General features: G+C 40.8%; 1 protein-coding gene across 3 annotated transcripts in view; it reads left to right on the top strand.

Annotated features, from left to right (window-relative positions):
• LOC126191580 (zinc finger protein 239-like) overlaps positions 1 to 22748 on the top strand; it is a 319091-nt gene that overhangs the window by 199172 nt on the left and 97171 nt on the right. For all 3 annotated transcript variants that reach the window (XM_049932511.1, XM_049932513.1, XM_049932512.1), the window contains exon 6: positions 3271 to 3411. In XM_049932511.1, the coding sequence (XP_049788468.1) occupies positions 3271 to 3411 (141 nt within the window). The remainder of the gene's footprint in view (positions 1 to 3270; positions 3412 to 22748) is intronic.

Raw genomic sequence — 22748 nt, 5'->3', positions numbered from 1 at the left:
TTGAAGTGACAGAAAGCAAGACCCCGGAAGCAGTGAGATGATCCAGCTCCTGTTTTACCGGATCACGAAGGGCCACAGGAATGGGCCGAGCCCAAAAAAACTTAGGCCGAGCGGTGGGTTTGAGCATGATATGAGCTTCAAAGTCGTTTGCACGGCCTAAACCAGGAGAAAAAAGGGACGAAAATGTCGTCGACAAGAAATCCAATTGAGCATAAGAAATGGCATCAGGGACGATATTGACAGAGTCATCTATGGAGAACCCAAAAATGGAAAGGCATTGAAACCAAAAAGATTTTCCGCGTTAGTATGGTCGACCACAAATATGGGAACAGTGCGAACGGCGGATTTGTAAGATATCTCAGCATCAAATTGTCCCAAGAGAGAAATCTTCCGTTTATTGTACGTCCGTAATTGCCGAGTGACAGGGGACAGGAGTGGAGAACCCAACTGAAGATACATCTGAGAATTGATGATAGTGACAGCAGAATCAGTATCCACCTGCATGCGAACATCTCGACCAAGTATTTGGACAGTGAGGAATAACTTCCCTGAAAGGGAAGAAGTACAATTGACAGACAATACATAATCAGAATCAGCATCGTGTTCATGAACATCATGTATGCGGTTGGATTTGCAAACGGATGACATATGACCCTTCTTTTTGCAGTTGTGACACACGGCCCAATGTTGGGGACAATCCTCCCGTGAATGTTTCATAAAACACTGCGGACATCAAGGAAGTTGCCGGGGGTTTTGCTGCAGTTTCTTAGAGGTTTGTTTACGGTTAGGCCGAGACTGCACTTGGGAGTGTACTGCGGCCACGTCGGCCGACGCGGACACGCCGCACACGTCGTCAACAGTGCCCAGAGGTTGTATTTCCCCGAGTCACCCCATGCCTCTATTTGCACTCCAGCGACGTGAGAAATTTCAAACGACTGTGCGATGGATAGGACTTCATCGAGAGTCTGATTTGCCAACTGAAGGGCACGTTGCCTAACTTCTTTGTTGGGCACCGACCGGATAATAGCATCCCGTACCATGGAATCGGCGTAGGATTCTTTGTGAACTTCAGTAACAAATTGACACATTCTACTGAGGCCATGAAGTTCAGCAACCCAAGCGTGATAAGATTGATTCGGTTGTTTTTGACAGCGATAAAAGGCAACATGAGAGGCTACCACATGCATATGCTTTTGAAAATATACAGACAGAAGTGAGCACATGTCAGCAAAGGACAAAGATGCAGGATCTTTCAAAGGAGCCAATTGCGACAACAACCAATACATTTGAGGTGAAATCCATGAAAGGAACAGAAACTTACATGTTTGTTCGTCCATGACATGAAATGCCAAGAAGTGCTGTCGAAGACGTTTTTCGTAATCAGACCAGTCTTCCACCGTCTCGTCGTAAGGAGGAAAAGGAGGTATAGACAACGATGAGAAATGCCCCGCATTGGATGCCGTGACGAAATCACGAATCGCCAATGTGAGAAGCGTTTGCTGTTCAATGAGACCTTGCAATAGTTGCTCTAAAGTAGCCATGGAAACCTGTGGGTCAACAATGAAAAGGAAAAATCCACTACCTCGTCGCCAATTGTTATAACGTCAAGTTGAACGCATATATTTCAAAAACAACGCAACACATGTAAGTCACAGAGCAAGTAGACAAAGTAAGACATGTGTACACGGTAACTTTCAAATCAGTACTGAGTCCAAGTCTAGTGGCCGCTGGCTGGCTGGCTGGCCGTTTAGGTGGCGTGGCTGCTGCATGGCTGGCAGACAGCGCCGCATGTAAAGGATGCGTGTAACTGCGCGGGGGACTTTAAAAGATCGGCGAGTCACAACACTTGGTATATAGTCTGTTGATCAAGAGCTTTAGGTCACCATGCCTCCAATTTGCTGGTAATGAAAATTTCCTCTGCCACCAGGATTTGACAAGTTGGGTCCACGTCAAAAAATACTGTGTTGGCCTGCATCAGCAACTTTGACTATGGAAATAGATGGAATAGAAGCTGATGCGTGAGATATATCTTACAGCATTGACTTTTAGTGGAATATGAGACATGGGTCAAGGGTGTGGGAACAAGAGTAGTATGAGAATGGACAAGAATGTTATGTAGGTTCAAGTGGGTGCCACGTTGGGATGGGTAGGGACAGTTTCAGGGCAGATATTTCTCATTTCAGATGGGTACAGAAGACACTTAAATCCTTGGTGAAGAATGTAATTTAATTGAGCTGAGAGTGTAAATGCTGTTTATGTGAGCACTTTTTTGTAGTTAATTAACTGGTTTGTGTGTGTGCATTGGGGGGGGGGGGGAGAGGAGATGGGGTGATAGAGGTCATGAGCATGAGATGGTATGGAATAGGAAGTCTGTTCATGAAACCATAGCTCAACATTTGTTTTTTAATGTAAATGTATGTGTCAGAACTCGTATAAATTTTTATCGTGTAGCTGTATGAACTTAATGGATTCATTTTATTTTATGAACAATTTGATACTTCCCAGTTCATAACAAGTCATTAGGCAATCTGTTAATGGGGTATGCAATCATTCCAATTTGCAGTATGTGAACGAAGTAATTCTTTTTTGTCCATATTTGTTGCAGGCCTATGACATACATTTTAATGGTTTGCTTAATTTTATTTTTCCCAACAGATAACCTGCCACTTATTTACACAAAATATTTGTTATAGTAATGTTTTCTGCTTTTCATAGGTTGCCTTTGTCAAAAATCTAGTTCGTGAACCATATGTATCAATAATCTAACATTTGCTTAATTGACGACACTGAGATAATAGAGAGAGAGATGTTAGCTTATTTTTCCTAGAGAATATTGAATCTATATTCCAGTTAAATGAAGTGTTCTTGTTTTTGCATTGAGTTTTATAGTTTTCTAAGTAGATTGGAAAACTGCAAGTTCTTGCTTTATATAAATTTCCATCAATTCACTCTTTTGTGTCTTGCACATACAAAGAGGACTCCCCAAAAATATGACAGAGGAGTGTCTCTGCTGGAAGATGACATTGCACTATCCACAGTGTGCCAGTATTAATTACAATACTTTAATGAGAGCCAATTGAAAATAGAAAAGCGTGTTGCTCCACTTTTACTGTAAGATAAAAGTGCAAAGTGTTATATAGTGATTTTAATAGTTTAATGTAACAAGAACTTTGCATCAACTATGGTTGAAAACCGAATGCGGTTTTAACCAGATGAGTAAACTGGGGACTATGTAGTTATGTATATTTTCTTCTTTGTGAATTGTTCTAGGTGATCATCCATTTGTCTGTGTATATGAGTCCTGCATGTCTGCCTTCAAGACAAGTTCTGACCTGAAGAGACACATTCGTATGCATACTGGTGAGAGACCATATGCTTGTGATATCTGTGACTATCGATGTTCAATTAAATGTGAGTATGAGTAATATTATTTACATGAGAAACTATATATTTAATCATAATAATATTCTGAAAAGCCGTACAAAATAAAAGTGGGACTACTGTAATCTAAATATTTTAAATATGTTGAAACACATACTGTATTAGCTATATTATTTCACTGTTGAATGGATATTGTGTGTTTATTTATTGATGATACAGATAAAGCTTCAAAAAAAGGCATGTGAAGATCCGCACCATCAAAGTGCTGCAGCTGCGCTCTATAGTATTATATTTTGACTCAGTTCAGTTGTATATGTAGGGCACAAATCTTGCAAGTTTCTGATTAATCTACTATAATAAATGTTTCATTGGGACTGTCTTTTTCCAAGTAGTGTAATCACTATCTTTTTGTACCTTGCATTTTGTGGTTTGTGATGACTTTAAGATTTTCTTCAGTTGCTTTAGTTTTCCAATCGTCCTGCAAAAAAATAGAAAAAATGCCACTGCTTTAGCATACTCATGTTAGAGAGCATTTATAATATACCAGATTCTTGACGTGTTGTTGTTGTTGTTGTCTTCAGTCCAGAGACTGGTTTGATGCAGCTCTCCATGCTACTCTATCCTGTGCAAGCTTCTTCATCTCCAAGTAACTGCTGCAGCCTACATACTTCTGAATCTGCCTAGTGTATTCATCTCTTGGTCTCCCTCTATGGTTTATACCATCCATGCTGCCCTCCAGTATTAAATTCCCTTGATGCCTCAGAATGTGTCCTACCAGATGTAAAAATGATTGCATAATGGCAGTATGGTGAAGTTCACAAATGCTTTGTTTGACTGGAGTGTTATATAATCTAAGAACACCTCATTTTCTTAAATACCTTGCCAAGACTTTGGATACTTGGTATTAATGTTACACAACAGAAAGATGTGTGGGCTGTGGTTTTGCATTTTCATAGTGGTACTAATAATGAGCTTCATGAGCAAATATATGATTGTGAAGCAGTTCCTCTACAGACAATAATGTGCGGCATTTTTAACTTATGGTAATAGATGACATTGATGAAGGTAGGGGAAGCAAAGATAAATTACAACCATTATTTATTTTGAGAGTGTGCAACTCTAATTTGTGGCTTACGATGATAGAATTCTCTTTGGTAACTTATTCCAGAGATAATATAGTGCCCAGTTTGTATCTCCAGAAGGGGATTACTCAGGACGATGCTGTCGATCAGGAGAAACATAACTGGTGTCTTACAGGTTGGAGTAGGGATAGGTACTGTGGAAGCCCAGGGTGGGTGGCCTCTGCAGTGACAGGATTCAGTTGATGTGGTCGTTCGTCTTCAGGATTTTGCCTGATGGTGGCTCAAGAAAACATCATTAACAATCACACATTTTATATAAACAAGCTACAGCACTCTTAATGTTGTCCTGTGGAAGCAGTGCCATCTCAGCCCGAGCTGAGAGCAGTGAGTTTGCAGTGCAGATGCAACAGATGGCTGAAGGCTGGGCCAGAATGCAGATGTGTTACATTCACGGCTGCAGGCGCACTGACTTGGAACAACTCAAGACAGGGCAGGGCAGGGCATGCTTGCAGACACGGAAGCCCATTGTTTTGCTTGCAAAGGAAGACAGTCTCCAGCGGTGGTGCCCACCACTCCGAGTAGAGGCATGCAGTGTCAGTTTGCCTGCACATGAACAGGTAATTGATTGACTGCGCTGCCTTGGTCATGTACAGCTGCCCTTGAAGGCACAAATCCACCTGCAGTTAAAATGATCTCGTAGGTGGCCTGCCAGCTGGAAGGCACCAAGTTCACAGGAGGAGACTTAAAACCAGGAGTCAGCTTGACAGTACTGAAGAACAAGTCTCATTATGGCAGCTTGCAAAACCACGTTGGCCCATCATCTGACGTGGACGTCTCCTCATAGTAGATGCTGCCAGAATGAGATGCCATTGGTAAAAAATGATAGATTTTTCTAGATGTTGAGTGCCCACTTGTGCATGTTGAAAGTACTGCGGATGCTGGCCCTTGGTCTGCTATGTGAAAACCAGATAGTGCTACTGCTGCATCTGACATAGTGGTGTTTTTTCTCACAATGTGACATTTACGGCAGCTATAGAAGTGCTGCTGTTTCACTTAGTTGTGCCAAAAAATGGTGGCGGTGCTACAGAAGGTTAGAGAATTTAAAAACAGAGATGTGTAGTCTAGTATTTTAGTTGGAATGTGTTATTCCCTCGAGTTCTCTATTACCTATTTCATTTTTTCAACCATGCCCTCTTGAAAGCCTCCATAGTCATTTTTTGCTAAGCTTCATAATTGCTGTAAAGGAAATCACTAAAACTTCTCTAATTTTTCTTGAATAATGTATGAATATCCATTCACATTTAGAGAATGTCCATAAATGAACACATCATTAACTGAACAAAATCAAATGTCTATCGACACCACCATCCAGCATGAAGTTTCTACATATAACAAATTAATATAAATGTAACATATTATTTGTGTCAATAAACATCACAACTATTATCAAAATTATACACATTATCTGAGGACTTTGCACTTCTCTAAAGTGGGTCCATGATACTAGATGTTTGCAATCACCCAGGTACTTCCCCTCAAGAAGTTACTGTGATCCTGTTCCATGTTGAAGACATTCATCGTCCTCAGCATGAATTTCTACATATAAACAGAATAACAACAAAGATAATTTGACTTACCAAACGAAAGCGCTGGCACGTCGATAGACACACAAACAAACACAAACATACACACAAAATTCTAGCTTTCGCATCCAACGGTTGCCTCGTCAGGAAAGAGGGAAGGAGAGGGAAAGATGAAAGGATTTGGGTTTTAAGGGAGAGGTTAAGGAGTCATTCCAATCCCGGGAGCGGAAAGACTTACCTTAGGGGGGAAAAAGGACGGGTATACACTCGCACACACACACATATCCATCCACACATATACAGACACAAGCAGACATATAGAGAGGCAAAGAGTTTGGGCAGAGATGTCAGTCGAGGCGGAAGTGCAGAGGCAAAGATGTTGTTGAGTGACAGGTGAGGTATGAGTGGCGGCAACTTGAAATTAGCGGAGATTGAGGTCTGGTGAATAATGGGAAGAGAGGATATATTGAAGAGCAAGTTCCCATCTCCGGAGTTCGGATAGGTTGGTGTTAGTGGGAAGTATCCAGATAACCCGGACGGTGTAACACTGTGCCAAGATGTGCTGGCCGTGCACCAAGGCATGTTTACCCACAGGGTGATCCTCATTACCAACAAACACTGTCTGCCTGTGTCCATTCATGCGAATGGACAGTTTGTTGCTGGTCATTCCCACATAGAATGCATCACAGTGTAGGCAGGTCAGTTGGTAGATCACGTGGGTGCTGTCACACGTGGCTCTGCCTTTGATCGTGTACACCTTCCGGGTTACAGGACTGGAGTAGGTGGTGGTGGGAGGGTGCATGGGACAGGTTTAACACCAGGGGCGGTTACAAGGGTAGGAGCCAGAGGGTAGGGAAGGTGGTCTGGGGATTTCATAGGGATGAACTAAGAGGTTACGAAGGTTAGGTGGACGGCGGAAAGACACTCTTGGTGGAGTGGGGAGGATTTCATGAAGGATGGATCTCATTTCAGGGCAGGATTTGAGGAAGTCGTATCCCTGCTGGAGAGCCACATTCAGAGTCTGATCCACTCCCGGAAAGTATCCTGTCACAAGTGGGGCACTTTTGTGCTTCTTCTGTGGGAGGTTCTGGGTTTGAGAGGATGAGGAAGTGGCTCTGGTTATTTGCTATTGTACCAGGTCGGGAGGGTAGTTGCGGGATGCGAAAGCTGTTGTCAGGTTGTTGGTGTAATGGTTCAGGGATTCTGGACTGGAGCAGATTCGTTTGCCACGAAGACATAGGCTGTAGGGAAGGGACCGTTTGATGTGGAATGGGTGGCAGCTGTAATAATGGAGGTAATGTTGCTTGTTGGTGGGTTTGATGTGGACGGACGTGTGAAGCTGGCCATTGGACAGGTGGAGGTCAACGTCAAGGAAAGTGGCATGGGATTTGGAGTAGGACCAGGTGAATCTGATGGAACCAAAGGAGTTGAGGTTGGAGAGGAAATTCTGGAGTTCTTCTTCACTGTGAGTCCAGATCATGAAGATGTCATCAATAAATCTGTACCAAACTTTGGGTTGACAGGCCTGGGTAACCAAGAAGGCTTCCTCTAAGCGACCCATGAATAGGTTGGCGTACAAAGGGGCCATCCTGGTACCCATGGCTGTTCCCTTTAAATGTTGGTATGTCTGGTCTTCAAAAGTGAAGAAGTTGTGGGTCAGGTTGAAGCTGGCTAAGGTAATGAGGAAAGAGGTTTTAGGTAGGGTGGCAGGTGATTGGCGTGAAAGGAAGTGCTCCATCGCAGCGAGGCCCTGGACGTGCGGGATATTTGTGTATAAGGAAGTGGCATCAATGGTTACAAGGATAGTTTCTGGGGGTAACGGATTGGGTAAGGATTCCAGGTGTTCGAGAAAGTGGTTGGTGTCTTTGATGAAGAATGGGAGACTGCATGTAATGGGTTGGTGTTGATCTACGTAGGCAGAGATACGTTCTATGCGGGCTTGGTAACCAGCTACAATGGGGCGGCCGGGATGATTGGGTTTGTGAATTTTAGGAAGAAGGTAGAAGGTAGGGGTGCGGGGTGTCGGTGGGGTCAGGAGGTTGATGGAGTCAGGTGAAAGGTTTTGTAGGGGGCCTAAGGTTCTGAGGATTCCTTGAAGCTCTGCCTGGACATCAGGAATGGGATTAGCTTGGCAAACTTTGTATGTGGTGTTGTCTGAAAGCTGACGCAGTCCCTCAGCCACATACTCCCGACGATCAAGTACCACGATCGTGGAACCCTTGTCCGCCGGAAGAATGACGATGGACCGGTCAGCCTCCAGATCACGGATAGCCTGGGCTTCAGCAGTGGTGATGTTGGGAGTAGGATTAAGGTTTTTTAAGGATTGTGAGGCAAGGCTGGAAGTCAGAAATTCCTGGAAGGTTTGGAGAGGGTGATTTTGAGGAAGAGGAGGTGGGTCCCGCTGTGACGGAGGACGGAACTGTTCCAGGCAGGGTTCAATTTGGATAGTGTCTTGGGGAGTTGGATCATTAGGGGTAGGATTAGGATCATTTTTATTCGTGGCAAAGTGATACTTCCAGCAGAGAGTACGAGTGTAGGACAGTAAATCTTTGATGAGGGCTGTTTGGTTGAATCTGGGAGTGGGGCTGAAGGTGAGGCCTTTGGATAGGACAGAGGTTTCGGATTGGGAGAGATGTTTGGAGGAAAGGTAAACTACTGAATTAGGGTGTTGTGGTACCAGATTGTGTTGATTGGAATTTTGAGGTTTTGGAGGGAGTGGAGCTGGAAGTGGGAGATTGAGTAGATGGGAGAGACTGGGTTTGTGTGCAATGAGAGGAGGTTGAGGTTTGTTGGAAAGGTTGTGAAGGGTGAGTGAGTTGCCTTTCTGGAGGTGGGAAACCAGGAGATTGGATAGTTTTTTGAGGTGAAGGGTGGCATGCTGTTCTAATTTGCGGTTGGCCTGTAGGAGGATGCTCTGAACAGCCGGTGTGGATGTGGGAGAGGAAAGATTGAGGACTTTTATTAAGGATAGGAGTCGATGGGTGTGTTCATTGGCTGAGTTGATGTGTAGGTGAAGGATTAGGTGGGTGAGGGCAATGGATTGTTCAGTTTGCTACTGGTATAGGGACTGATGGAAAGAAGGGTTGCAGCCAGAGATGGGAACTTTAAGTGTGAGGCCTTTGGGGGTAATGCCAAATGTCAGACAAGCCTGAGAAAATAAAATATGTGAGCGTAATCTGGCTAGGGTGAAGGCATGTTTGCGGAGGGAATGTAAATAAAACTTAAGGGGGTCGTTGTGAGGGTGACATGGTATTAGAAGGTGGAAAGTGTAACACGAGGTTGAAATGAAAATGAAAATAACTGGAGATCTGGTGTGAAAAAAGGCGAAAAAGTGTTGGTTTGAGATGAGCTATGTTGATCCTGTGCTGAACCTAGGTTGGGGAACAATGATGGATACAAAGGTTAGGTAGTTGTGTTGCCGCCAAAACACGTTAAAGGATGGAGAAATTCGGGAAAATTTCGAGAAAACTGCGTGTAAATGTATTAAAAGGAGTGGTTATGTGGTGGCAGATTATGAAAATGAGGCTAACAATTGTCTGGCGAAGAAATAATGACGTTAAAACCCGTGGGAAGCGGCTAAATATTATCAGTGATGTGCGAAAAATGGAAATAAAGCGGAAGTTATCAGAACTAGACGAAACGGTTGTTTAATAGGTGAAAGTTGTGGACTAGAAACGGTGGATTTTATAGCGGAGGTAGTGCTGAAAGTGGAAAAAATTTTTTTTTTTTTTTTGTTATGGTTTGGAAGTGGGTGACGTATTGTTGGGTATATATAGGCGGGATAAAATTGTATAGTAGATTACAGTAAAAAGGAGAAGGTGAATACAAAGTGAAACTATTGGCAAAAACAAAAACAGAAAATAAGACGACAGAAAAGACTTCGAAATGCAACAGTGACAATAACAAACGTAATTGTTGGGTTCAAATTAATGATATGAATATAATAGAAGGAAACATTCAATGTGGGAAAAAATATATCTAAAAACAAAGATGATTTGACTTACCAAACAAAAGCGCTGGCACGTCGATAGACACACAAACAAACACAAACATACACACAAAATTCTATCTTTTGCAACCAACGGTTGCCTCATCAGGAAAGAGGGAAGGAGAGGGAAAGACGAAAGGATTTGGGTTTTAAGGGAGAGGGTAAGGAGTCATTCCAATTCAACCTATCCGAACTCCGGAGATGGGAACTTGCTCTTCAATATATCCTCTCTTCCCGTTATCCACCAGGCCTCAATCTCCGCTAATTTCAAGTTGCCGCCACTCATACCTCACCTGTCACTCAACAACATCTTTGCCTCTGCACTTCCGCCTCGACTGACATCTCTGCCCAAACTCTTTGCCTCTCTATATGTCTGCTTGTGTCTGTATATGTGTGGATGGATATGTGTGTGTGTGCGAGTGTATACCCGTCCTTTTTTCCCCCTAAGGTAAGTCTTTCCGCTCCCGGGATTGGAATGACTCCTTACCCTCTCCCTTAAAACCCAAATCATTTCGTCTTTCCCTCTCCTTCCCTCTTTCCTGATGAGGCACCCGTTGGTTGCGAAAGCTAGAATTTTGTGTGTATGTTTGTGTTTGTTTGTGTGTGTATCAACGTGCCAGCGCTTTCGTTTGGTAAGTCAAATCATCTTTGTTTTTAGATATATTTTTTCCCACGTGGGATGTTTCCTTCTATTATATTAATATCATTAATTTGAACCCAACAAATACGTTTGTTATTGTCACTGTTGCACTTCGAAGCCTTTTCTGTCATCTTATTTTCTCTTTTTGTTTTTGCCAGTAGTTTCACTTTGTATTCACCTTCTCCTTTTTACCGTAATCTACTATACAATTTTATCCCGCCTATATATACCCAACAATACGTCACCCACTTCCAAACCATTAAAAAAAATAGAAAAAAAAATTTTTTTTCCGCTTTCAACACTACCGCCGCTATAAAATCCACCGTTTCTAGTCCACAACTTTCACCTATTAAACAACCGTTTCGTCTAGTTCTGATAACTTTCGCTTTATTTCCGTTTTTCGCACATCACTGATAATATTTAGCCGCTTCCCACGGGTTTTAACGTCATTATTTCTTCGCCAGACAATTGTTAGCCTCATTTTTATAATCTGCCACCACATAACCACTCCTTTTAGTACATTTACACGCAGTTTTTTCGAAATTTTCCCGAATTTCTCCATCCTTTAACGTGTTTTGGCGGCAACACAACTACCTAACCTTTGTATCCATCATTGTTCCCCAACCTAGGTTCAGCACAGGATCAACATAGCTCATCTCAAACCAACACTTTTTCGCCTTTTTTCACAACAGATCTCCAGTTATTTTCATTTTCATTTCAACCTCATGTTACACTTTCCACCTTCTAATACCATGTCACCCTCACAACACCCCCACAACGACCCCCTTAAGTTTTATTTACATTCCCTCCGCAAACATGCCTTCACCCTAACCAGATTACGCTCACATATTTTATTTTCTCAGGCTTGTCTGACATTTGGCATTACCCCCAAAGGCCTCACACTTAAAGTTCCCATCTCTGGCTGCAACCCTTCTTTCCATCAGTCCCTATACCAGTTCCAAACTGAACAATCCATTGCCCTCACCCACCTAATCCTTCACCTACACATCAACTCAGCCAATGAACACACCCATCAACTCCTATCCTTAATAAAAGTCCGCAATCTTTCCTCTCCCACATCCACACCGGCGGTTCAGAGCATCCTCCTACAGGCCAACTGCAAATTAGAACAGCATGCCACCCTTCACCTCAAAAAACTATCCAATCTCCTGGTTTCCCACCTCCAGAAAGGCAACTCACTCACCCTTCACAACCTTTCCAACAAACCTCAACCTCCTCTCATTGCACACAAACCCAGTCTCTCCCATCTACTCAATCTCCCACTTCCAGCTCCACTCCCTCCAAAACCTCAAAATTCAAATCAACACAATCTGGTACCACAACACCCTAATTCAGTAGTTTACCTTTCCTCCAAACCTCTCTCCCAATCCGAAACCTCTGTCCTATCCAAAGGCCTCACCTTCAGCCCCACTCCCAGATTCAACCAAACAGCCCTCGTCAAAGATTTACTGTCCTACACTCGTACTCTCTGCTGGAAGTATCACTTTGCCACGAATAAAAATGATCCTAATCCTACCCCTAATGATCCAACTCCCCAAGACACTATCCAAATTGAACCCTGCCTGGAACAGTTCCGTCCTCCATCACAGCGGGACCCACCTCCTCTTCCTCAAAATCACCCTCTCCAAACCTTCCAGTAATTTCTGACTTCCAGCCTTGCCTCACAATCCTCCTTAAAAAACCTTAATCCTACTCCCAACATCACCACTGCTGAAGCCCAGGCTATCCGTGATCTGAAGGCTGTCCGGTCCATCGTCATTCTTCCGGCGGACAAGGGTTCCACGACCGTGGTACTTGATCGTTGGGAGTATGTGGCTGAGGGACTGCGTCAGCTTTCATACAACACCACATACAAAGTTTGCCAAGCTAATCCCATTCCTGATGTCCAGGCAGAGCTTCAAGGAATCCTCAGAACTTTAGGCCCCCTACAAAACCTTTCACCTGACTCCATCAACCTCCTGACCTCACCGACACCCTGCACCCCTACCTTCTACCTTCTTCCTAAAATTCACAAACCCAATCATCCCGGCTGCCCCATTGTAGCTGGTTACCAAGCCCCCACAGAACGTATCTCTGCCTACGTAGATCAACACCTTCAACCCATTACATGCAGTCTCCCATCCTTCATCAAAGACACCAACCACTTTCTCGAACACCTGGAATCCTTACCCAATCTGTTACCCCCAGAAACCATCCTTGTAACCATTGATGCCACTTCCTTATACACAAATATCCCGCACGTCCAGGGCCTCGCTGCGATGGAGCACTTCCTTTCACGCCGATCACCTGCCACCCTACCTAAAACCTCTTTCCTCATTACCTTAGCCAGCTTCATCCTGACCCACAACTTCTTCACTTTTGAAGACCAGACATACCAACAATTAAAGGGAACAGCCATGGGTACCAGGATGGCCCCTTTGTACGCCAACCTATTCATGGGTCGCTTAGAGGAAGCCTTCTGGGTTACCCAGGCCTGTCAACCCAAAGTTTGGTACAGATTTATTGATGACATCTTCATGATCTGGACTCGCAGTGAAGAAGAACTCCAGAATTTCCTCTCCGACCTCAACTCCTTTGGTTCCATCAGATTCACCTGGTCCTACTCCAAATCCCATGCCACTTTCCTTGACGTTGACCTCCACCTGTCCAATGGCCAGCTTCACACGTCCGTCCACATCAAACCCACCAACAAGCAACAGTACCTCCATTATGACAGCTGCCACCCATTCCACATCAAACGGTCCCTTCCCTACAGCCAGGTCTTCGTGGCAAACGAATCTGCTTCAGTCCGGAATCCCTGAACCATTACACCAACAACCTGACAACAGCTTTCGCATCCCGCAACTACCCTCCCGACCTGGTACAAATGCAAATAACCAGAGCCACTTCCTCATCCTCTCAAACCCAGAACCTCCCACAGAAGAAACCCAAAAGTGCCCCACTTGTGACAGGATACTTTCCGGGACTGGATCAGACTCTGAATGTGGCTCTCCAGCAGGGATACGACTTCCTCAAATCCTGCCCTGAAATGAGATCCACCCTTCATGAAATCCTCCCCACTCCACCAAGAGTGTCTTTCTGCCGTCCACCTAACCTTCGTAACCTCTTTAGTTCATCCCTATGAAATCCCCAGACCACCTTCCCTACCCTCTGGCTCCTACCCTTGTAACCGCCCCCGGTGTAAAACCTGTCCCATGCACCCTCCCACCACCACCTACTCCAGTCCTGTAACCCGGAAGGTGTACACGATCAAAGGCAGAGCCACGTGTGAAAGCACCCACGTGATCTACCAACTGACCTGCCTACACTGTGACACATTCTATGTGGGAATGACCAGCAACAAACTGTCCATTCGCATGAATGGACACAGGCAGACAGTGTTTGTTGGTAATGAGGATCACCCTGTGGGTAAACATGCCTTGGTGCACAGCCAGCACATCTTGGCACAGTGTTACACCGTCCGGGTTATCTGGATACTTCCCACTAACACCAACCTATCCGAACTCCGGAGATGGGAACTTGCTCTTCAATATATCCTCTCTTCCCGTTATCCACCAGGCCTCAATCTCCGCTAATTTCAAGTTGCCGCCACTCATACCTCACCTGTCACTCAACAACATCTTTGCCTCTGCACTTCCGCCTTGACTGACATCTCTGCCCAAACTCTTTGCCTCTCTATATGTCTGCTTGTGTCTGTATATGTGTGGATGGATATGTGTGTGTGTGCGAGTGTATACCCGTCCTTTTTCCCCCCTAAGGTAAGTCTTTCCGCTCCCGGGACTGGAATGACTCCTTACCCTCTCCCTTAAAACCCACATCCTTTCGTCTTTCCCTCTCCTTCCCTCTTTCCTGATGAGGCAACAGTTTGTTGCGAAAGCTTGAATTTTGTGTGTATGTTTGTGTTCGTTTGTGTGTCTGTCGACCTGCCAGCACTTTCATTTGGTAAGTCACATCATCTTTGTTTTTATATATATATATATATATATATATATATATATATATATATATATATATATATATATATATATATATATATAAAAAACAAAGATGATGTGACTTATATATATACGGGTACACACTCGCCCACACACACACATATCCATCCACACATATACAGACACAAGCAGACATATTAAAAGCTTTTAATATGTCTGCTTGTGTCTGTATATGTGTGTGTGTGTGCGAGTGTGTACCCGTCCTTTTTTCCCCCTAAGGTAAGTCTTTCCGCTCCCGGGACTGGAATGACTCCTTACCCTCTCCCTTAAAACCCACATCCTTTCGTCTTTACCTCTCCTTCCCTCTTTCCTGATGAGGCAACAGTTTGTTGCGAAAGCTTGAATTTTGTGTGTATGTTTGTGTTCGTTTGTGTGTCTGTCGACCTGCCAGCACTTTCATTTGGTAAGTCACATCATCTTTGTTTTTAGATATATATATATATATATAACAAAAATTGTATGATATTTGCACTCTCCTCTAAAATAACTTATTGTATGGTTTTCATTTGCAAGTATCATTTGTCAGTAAGAATATGTATGGGTACGCATAACTCCTCTGAAGTAACACCACATTTCATTGATGTTATATATAGTGGGAAGATGGCTGAAAGGACAGGACATCTGTTCAGGTCAGTACAGGTTTATCAGTACACAATCAAATAGGAATCATGCAGGAGTAGTTATAAAAATCGATAAGAAAATAACAATATGGTTGAGCTGCTATGAAGAATATAGTGAACACTTTATTGTAATCAAGATAAATACAGAGCTAATGCCAACTACAGTAATATGAGTTTACATGCCTAGTATATTTGCAAATGATGAAGAGATTGAAAGAATATGTAGTGATATATATAAAAGGAGTTATTCAGATAGTTAAGATCGATGCAAATGTAATTATGCTGGGTTACTGGAATTTGATAGTAAGAAAAGGACTAGCATAACAAATAGTAGTAGAACATGGACTTGGAGAGAGGAATGACATAGGAAGCTGCCTCGTAGAGAGTGAAGTTTAATCATTGCTATTACTTGCTTTAAGAATCATGAAAGGTTTATATGTAGAAGATATCTAGAGACATTGGAAGGTTACAGATTGATTACGTAATGGTAAGGTAGAGGTTTTATAACCAAATTTTAATTTGCAAAACATATTTAGGGGCATATATGGATTCTGACCATAATTTATTAGTTATGAACTGTATGTTAAAACTGAAGAAACTGCAGAAAGGTAGGGAGTGACGAAGGTGGGACCTGGCTAAATTGAAACAATCAGCAGTTTCTGAGAGTTTCAAAAATAGCATAAACTGAATCAGGGAAAGAATACAATAGATGGCACATAGGTAGCGATGAAAGATGAAATTGTGAAGGCAGGAAATGATCAGATAGGGAAAAAGACAGGGCCCATTAAAAATCAGGTGGGAGATATGGTACTGTGAATAGCTGTATGTAATTCAGAGAACAAGCAGTGGACAGGATTTGTAACTCCATTATCACTAGTATTGTAGACTCCTTCACTGACATTTAAAAAGAAAAACTCATTTACTGTGCTTAAAAAGTAATACACTTCAAGGTTAGGGCAAAAACTATTTAGAACGGGTGGGAGATATGGTACTGTGAGTAGCTGTAAGTAATTCAGAGAACAAGCATTGGACAGGATTTATAACTCCAGTACCACTAGTATTCTACACTGCTTCACTGTCATTTAAAAAGTAGAACTCATGTGCTGTGCTCAAAAAGTAATACACTTCAAGGTTAGGGCAAAAACTATCTAGAACATTATTAAACAAGGAACAAACAATACTAGCAGTCCAATTGAAATTGAGCCCCCAGAAAATAGCTCTGGCAAAAATGATGACACTCAAAACACTGGCCAACAAATTTAATGGTTACCTCTTCACAGTGGCTGCAAACACTGTATCCAGCAAGATATAACCAAATTCAGATACATTATACGTACTTGTGCAAAAACTCCATGCACCACCAACATATGAGGGTCTTCCAGAAAATAATGCACCACTTTTTTTCTTCAACAATTATTTATTGAACACAATAAAATGCACACAAAAGAAATAATGATGTTTTGTCTGCACACTCTATTTTTCCATGTAATCTTCTTCCTTTTCTATGGCTTTCCTGAAGTGAGACACAAGACCATGTATGCTCTGTTGGTGCCAATACTTGATTGAACCCATCATGCAGACACTTTAGAGTAATCAAGTGCACGGATGATTGCATCCACAGCTTCAACATCCATTGCCGAGCCTTTTATGCTTCGGTCCTCATGAATGAGCTCATCAACGAGATGCATCGTGTCAGGTGTGAAAGCCATGGATGGCCTCCATGAATGCGGCAAATCTTGGAGCTGTGCTGAAGCACCTTCTCATAATGGCCTCACCCTCTATGTCCATTAGCAAACCAGAGTTCTGTCAACTTCAGATGCTCCGTAAACTGCACACAAATGTTTGTGAATGTTTCCAGCAGTTTGTTTTTCTGCAGTGAGAAATTCATTGACAATGTGATGCCTGTAATACTTCACTTAATGGCAGCGATTTGGGAACATTGCTGTATCTATGCTTATCTGTTGGAGGAAATGGAAAATTTGCACGCACACTCTGGAAACATCAAATAACCCATACCTTAAGTTTCACATTACCACTGTTGTTGGCTGGAAAAAAGAAAGAAACGTGCATACTTTCTGGAAAACCCTCGCACGTTAGTTCCATTGATGCAACGCCTAAGGAGATTACAGATTCACCAGGTCACTAAAAAGTGGTAATTCTGCTGGCTGTAAGGATATTTTGAGCATCCTTATTATCAGTCACTCAGGGCATATGTCCTGACAGACTTAAATCTGCTATAGCAACACTCATCTAGAAAACTGGAGATAAGCAAACTACCTCTAACTGCAGACCTATATCACTCTTTCCAGTTTTCTCAAAAGTGTTTCAGAAAGTGGTCTATGAAAGAAAAATTTCTCATTTATCTGTGCAGAACTTATCTGCCTGTCAGTTAGCTTTTCTAGAGGATTCTCCCCCCAGAGGGTAATACAAAATCTTACCAATGAACTTCTAGCAAAGCTAAACAATAATAATTATCCTGTTGAGATAATCTGTTACTTTGCCAAAGCATTTGATTGTATGGATCACATCACTCTGCGTAGTAAACTATTATTTGGATGGAATATTATGTCCATAAAACAAAGCATAGGGCCCCATTGACAGACTGTATCTAGGGTGTGAAAATAACCTCAGAATGGGGGTAGATTGTGGAATTGTGGTTTACTCATCTCGTGATGTACATTTGCAATCTGTCTGGTTGTGTACAGGAGACAAGTCAAAAATTTATAATACAGTTACAGTGATTTTACACTAATAAATAGTAGCACTAAAATAAATAACAACACTATAGTGATATTTCTTGGAATACGTAACTCATTGTATCCAGCTCAAATTTTCAGTTCATCCAGCATGAATTCATCCAGAGTAAGAACATTTCATTGTCAGTGCCTCATATAACTTTCTTTTAAGTGAACCTGAATGAATCTACATTAACTTGTTCCATTTTAATCCATCTTAAATTTTAATTCCCGTGTATTGAAATCCCTGGGCATATAGTAATGTTTTAAGTTTTCTAAATAATGGATGACATGGTTCTTTATGATTTGCAGTGCACATATTTCGAATGATTTTGTTCTGTATTTTTAGTATCAGCACTATGTTTGTCGAGTCATCCGAAAAACTATACCATGTCCAATAATAGATTTAAAGTAGCTTGCATATGCCACTTTTTGTGTGTCCATGTCAGTTGCATCTGATAATATTTGCACTGCAAATACAATGTTGCTCAGCTGATTTGCTAGGTACTCTTTGTGTGCCTGCCAGCTCAAATGATCTAGATTTGAACCTAAGAATTTGACTGAGTCAGCTTCTCCTATCGTGGTTGTGATGAACAATCTCAATCTGCTCAATTCTGACTGCTTTGTTTTGAAGTGCATCATGTGAGTCTTAGATATGTTTAGATTCAACCCATTTAGGTAAAACCAATTTGTAGGGTACTGAGGGTACTAAACTCATAGCTGGGATTTTTTTATCCTTATTTTCAACTAAGACAGAAGTATCATCTATGAACAATACCGACAGGGAGCTGAAATTTAATGGTAAGTCATTAACATAGAAGAGAAATAGGACTGGCTGTAGCACAGAGCCTTGTGGAATACCTTAAGATATTTTATTTTTTCAGTCAGAATAATAATTTGCCCCATTTAAAGAAATACTTACTCTTTGCTTTCTGTGTGATAAGTAGGATTTAAGCCATTGTAGGGCACTGCCTCTAATGCTGTACTTTTCAAGTTTGTAGATATGCAATGAATGATTTACCGAATCAAATGTCTTTGTGAGGTCGCAGAAAATTCCTGCCACTTTATTGCTCCTGTATAATTATGCAATTAAATTTTCTTAGTGAAACTGTTCACTGCATCTATGGTGTTTTTTTCTTTGTTAAAAACCAAATTGAGTGCTTAGAATAATAGAATATTGTGCACTGAAGTTTTGAATTTTTGGAACAGCAACTTTTTGAAATATTTCAGATGTGACTGGGAGAGTGAGATATGACAATTATTTCCTGTGACCTCTCTTGCTCCCTTTTTGAAGAGTGCTTTGTCTTTGGCATATTTCAGTACCTATAGGGAACGTCCCTCTTCAGAACATTGATTCACTGTTTGAACTAGTGGATTTGTAATTTTGTTGTGTCCTGCTTTAATAACTTTGGTGGGTATTCCATCCCAATTTCAAATTTTTTTATGGTATGATTGCATTCTCTACATCCTTCACAGAAACTATTAAAAAATTTTAAGGTGTTCAGAGTTTTCATTTAGGCCAAAGGGATTTACTTTCTTGTGATAATCTTGTCCATTTTCACCAGACTGCTAAATTTATAAAGAATTCATTAAAGCACTGTGGTATTTGACTTAGACTTATAATAATGTTTCCTTCAAGTTTAATTTTTGAAATTTTTGGGTTACAGTCTTTAAAAACACTTAACTCAGATGTAATGACCGACCACACAGCCTTTGTCTTATTTTAATGGTTTAAAATTAGCCTGTTACGTGCCAAATGTTTTGCTGCCTTGATAACTGTTTTAAATATAATTTTACGGAGTCTAACATATTCAGTGAAATCAGTATCTTTATAATATTTTAATTCTATGTGCAAAATTGCCTTTTCCTTACACTGGAAAATTTTATGCCCTGGGTAAATCAGTTTACTTTCTTTATCACTTTATTGCTGCAGGGTATAGGTTGAAATGTTTTGTTAAAGACACCAAGAAAACTATTTAGGAATCTTTTAAAGCTTACATCACTTGAGTTACAGTGATCAGAAACCCATTTTTTCTCTTTAAGCTTTACTAAATATTAGCAAGTTCTCTTTGCTGAAGTTCCTTCTCATATGTTTTCACACTTGAAATGTTGTCTGTCTGTGGCAGTTCGAGATATCAGTATTAATATTAAAGTAAGTAAAGAATTAGAGAAGATTAAAAACATAGACTGGCAATAACAAGAAAATCATTTCAGGATAAGAGAAAATTTTTAATGCTGAAAATAAGTTAAAAACATAGACTGGCAATAACAAGAAAATCATTTCAGAAAAACAGAAAATTTTTAATGTTGAAAATAAATGTAACTGTTAGGAAGACATTTCTGAAGATATTTGTATGGATTGTAGGTTTGTACAGAAGTAAATTGGATAGTAAGTAGTTCACAGAAGGAGAGAATGAGGTGAGAATAGATGCTTTGGAACTGTAATTCTACTGAAGAATGCTGAATATTATATAGTGAGGTGTTCAACATCATTTGAAATTGTGTGAGTAAGTTATGATTACCTTTACTCTGAAATACTGAACTGCTGTTTCTTAATTCAATGTTTAGACGAACCATGTATTTGCTCTTAATGTTGCCTTCTGTGATGTTGCTGCTATATCTATGCTGATGCCCTGGAAACTCTTATCTATCTTCAGATTTCCGTTAAGTGATTGAAAGTACTTGCGAAACATGAATATATTGATTCTTCAGTTACAATAAGATGTGTAAGGTAACTGTTCTTATACAATGCGAGGACATGCACAGCTTCATCTCTCTTCTGTGATGTCACTCCCATTGCCATAGTAAGTGCTGTTCTGTGCACACTTCCCTTCTCCGAGCCAGGACATGGCCACACGGAATAACTGCCCCACCAGCATGTACTGCAACACGTAGTAAAAACCCCCATCACTTACGTACCTTGAAGAGACATGGTGACTATCCAAGCCAGTGTACCTGTGCAAATAATAAGCTGCTTTCCAATAGTGCATTGTTTGAAACTCTTTACCAAATAAAAGTATATTCAGATGTCACAATCATCATTCATGGGTTAAGTAGAAGTCAGGTAAAACATCATTATAATCAGAATGACATGTTACACCACACTGACCCACATTGAATGATGTTGCCACCTAACAAACAAAAACATTTGTAATTGCGGGTGAACTTTGGAATTCACAAAAGGAATTGGCAACAACTCATCTCTTTTAGGTCGCCATCTCTTAAATTCTGTAAACTGAAAGCTATTAATGTATAGCATTTGTATTACACATCATTTCATAGAATTCAAATGTACAAAGTTTAGCCATAAAATAGGCATACATTGCTTATTCATATGCTGTGTATACTACCCGCAAAGAAGGCCAGTAAACTTGTTAATCCTGTATCTTAATTCCAGTTGTATCATCAAATTTTGATTTTATCATTTAATGCTGCTAGTTAGATAACAAGTGAATATATTTGTGTAATTATGCCCAGAAGCTACCTGTGTGTTGCTTCCAGTAAATTTTCATGTAAGTCCTTAAAGTTCCTTAGTTTTGGTAAGACCTATAATGTCTTAACTGTTAAGTTATTTACACATTTTTCTGTAGCTCATTCTTCAATCCTCTTTCAAGTTAAAATTAATTGTTTCGCTCATCCCTTTACACAAAACTCATAGCAAACAACATTGCTACCTCAGTGCATACTTGTTCATGGTGTCTCCATCATCAAGCAAGACGTATGCAAGGAGGTATATAATAAATTACTCATCGTGGCGATCGTGAAATGTTTCCCTCATACAGTGTTGAGCTGGATTGATATTTGTTTGCTGTTTTTGTGAAACATCAGTAGAACTGTAACAATAATTTGTAATTTTTAAGTTGTTTACATTATGCACATGGCTTGAAGGTGCATGTAATTTTTCATTTGTGATGTACTTGGCCAGAGTTCTCAGTGCTCCATGAATAGACTGACATGTATAAAAATCTTAAATTCATTAATATTTAACATGAAAAAAAAAATTAATCTGTAGTTAAGAGGGACTTGCTCAACTTGCTCACATTATTTTATTTCTTGTACACTTATAAATGCCCAGTCTTTGCCATAAATATAAGTGCTCATTATTAATTAAGATTTCAGAACAGCTTTTACTCAAATAGCACCATAATTGACTATCTATATTTGTCTGTAATCAGAGGCTCATTTCTTGGCTACAAGTTGTTAGTGAGCCATTATTAACTTCTTACACTGTTGATGTTTCATCTAGGAAGAGAAAAAAGTGCCCACTGCATTTGTCAGGTTGTTTAATGTCTTCCAGCATTCTTTCATTTGAAAGATGATATATTGTTTCAACTTAATGTATTGCTTCTTGTTTCTGTTTTCCTTAAATTGACAAGTACATTGAGGGCACTGCATGTTTTTGTTGTTTGTTGAAAATTCCAGGATGAATGTCTTGAATGAATCTGAAGGTATAAGAGATATGCAAAACCATACTTACCTGTCATTTGTTTCAGTAATTATTTATTTTTGTGAGCTAGCTGTTGGGTTATTAGCCCATTGTCTAGTGTACCTGCAAAGATGTTTTTGCACACAGGGGTATGAATGAACAGCAAAAAATTTACAGTTATCAAATAATTTAATTGCTAATAAAATACAAAATAATACAGCCATAATAATATAATACTTAAATAAATTAAAAATGAACATTATTTATGGTGGGTGAC

This window comes from Schistocerca cancellata, chromosome 6, assembly GCF_023864275.1.
Source record: "Schistocerca cancellata isolate TAMUIC-IGC-003103 chromosome 6, iqSchCanc2.1, whole genome shotgun sequence".
Classification (NCBI taxonomy): Eukaryota; Metazoa; Arthropoda; class Insecta; order Orthoptera; family Acrididae; genus Schistocerca; species Schistocerca cancellata.
The sequence above is the reverse complement of the archived record's forward strand: the minus strand, read 5'-3'. Positions and strand labels throughout refer to the sequence as shown.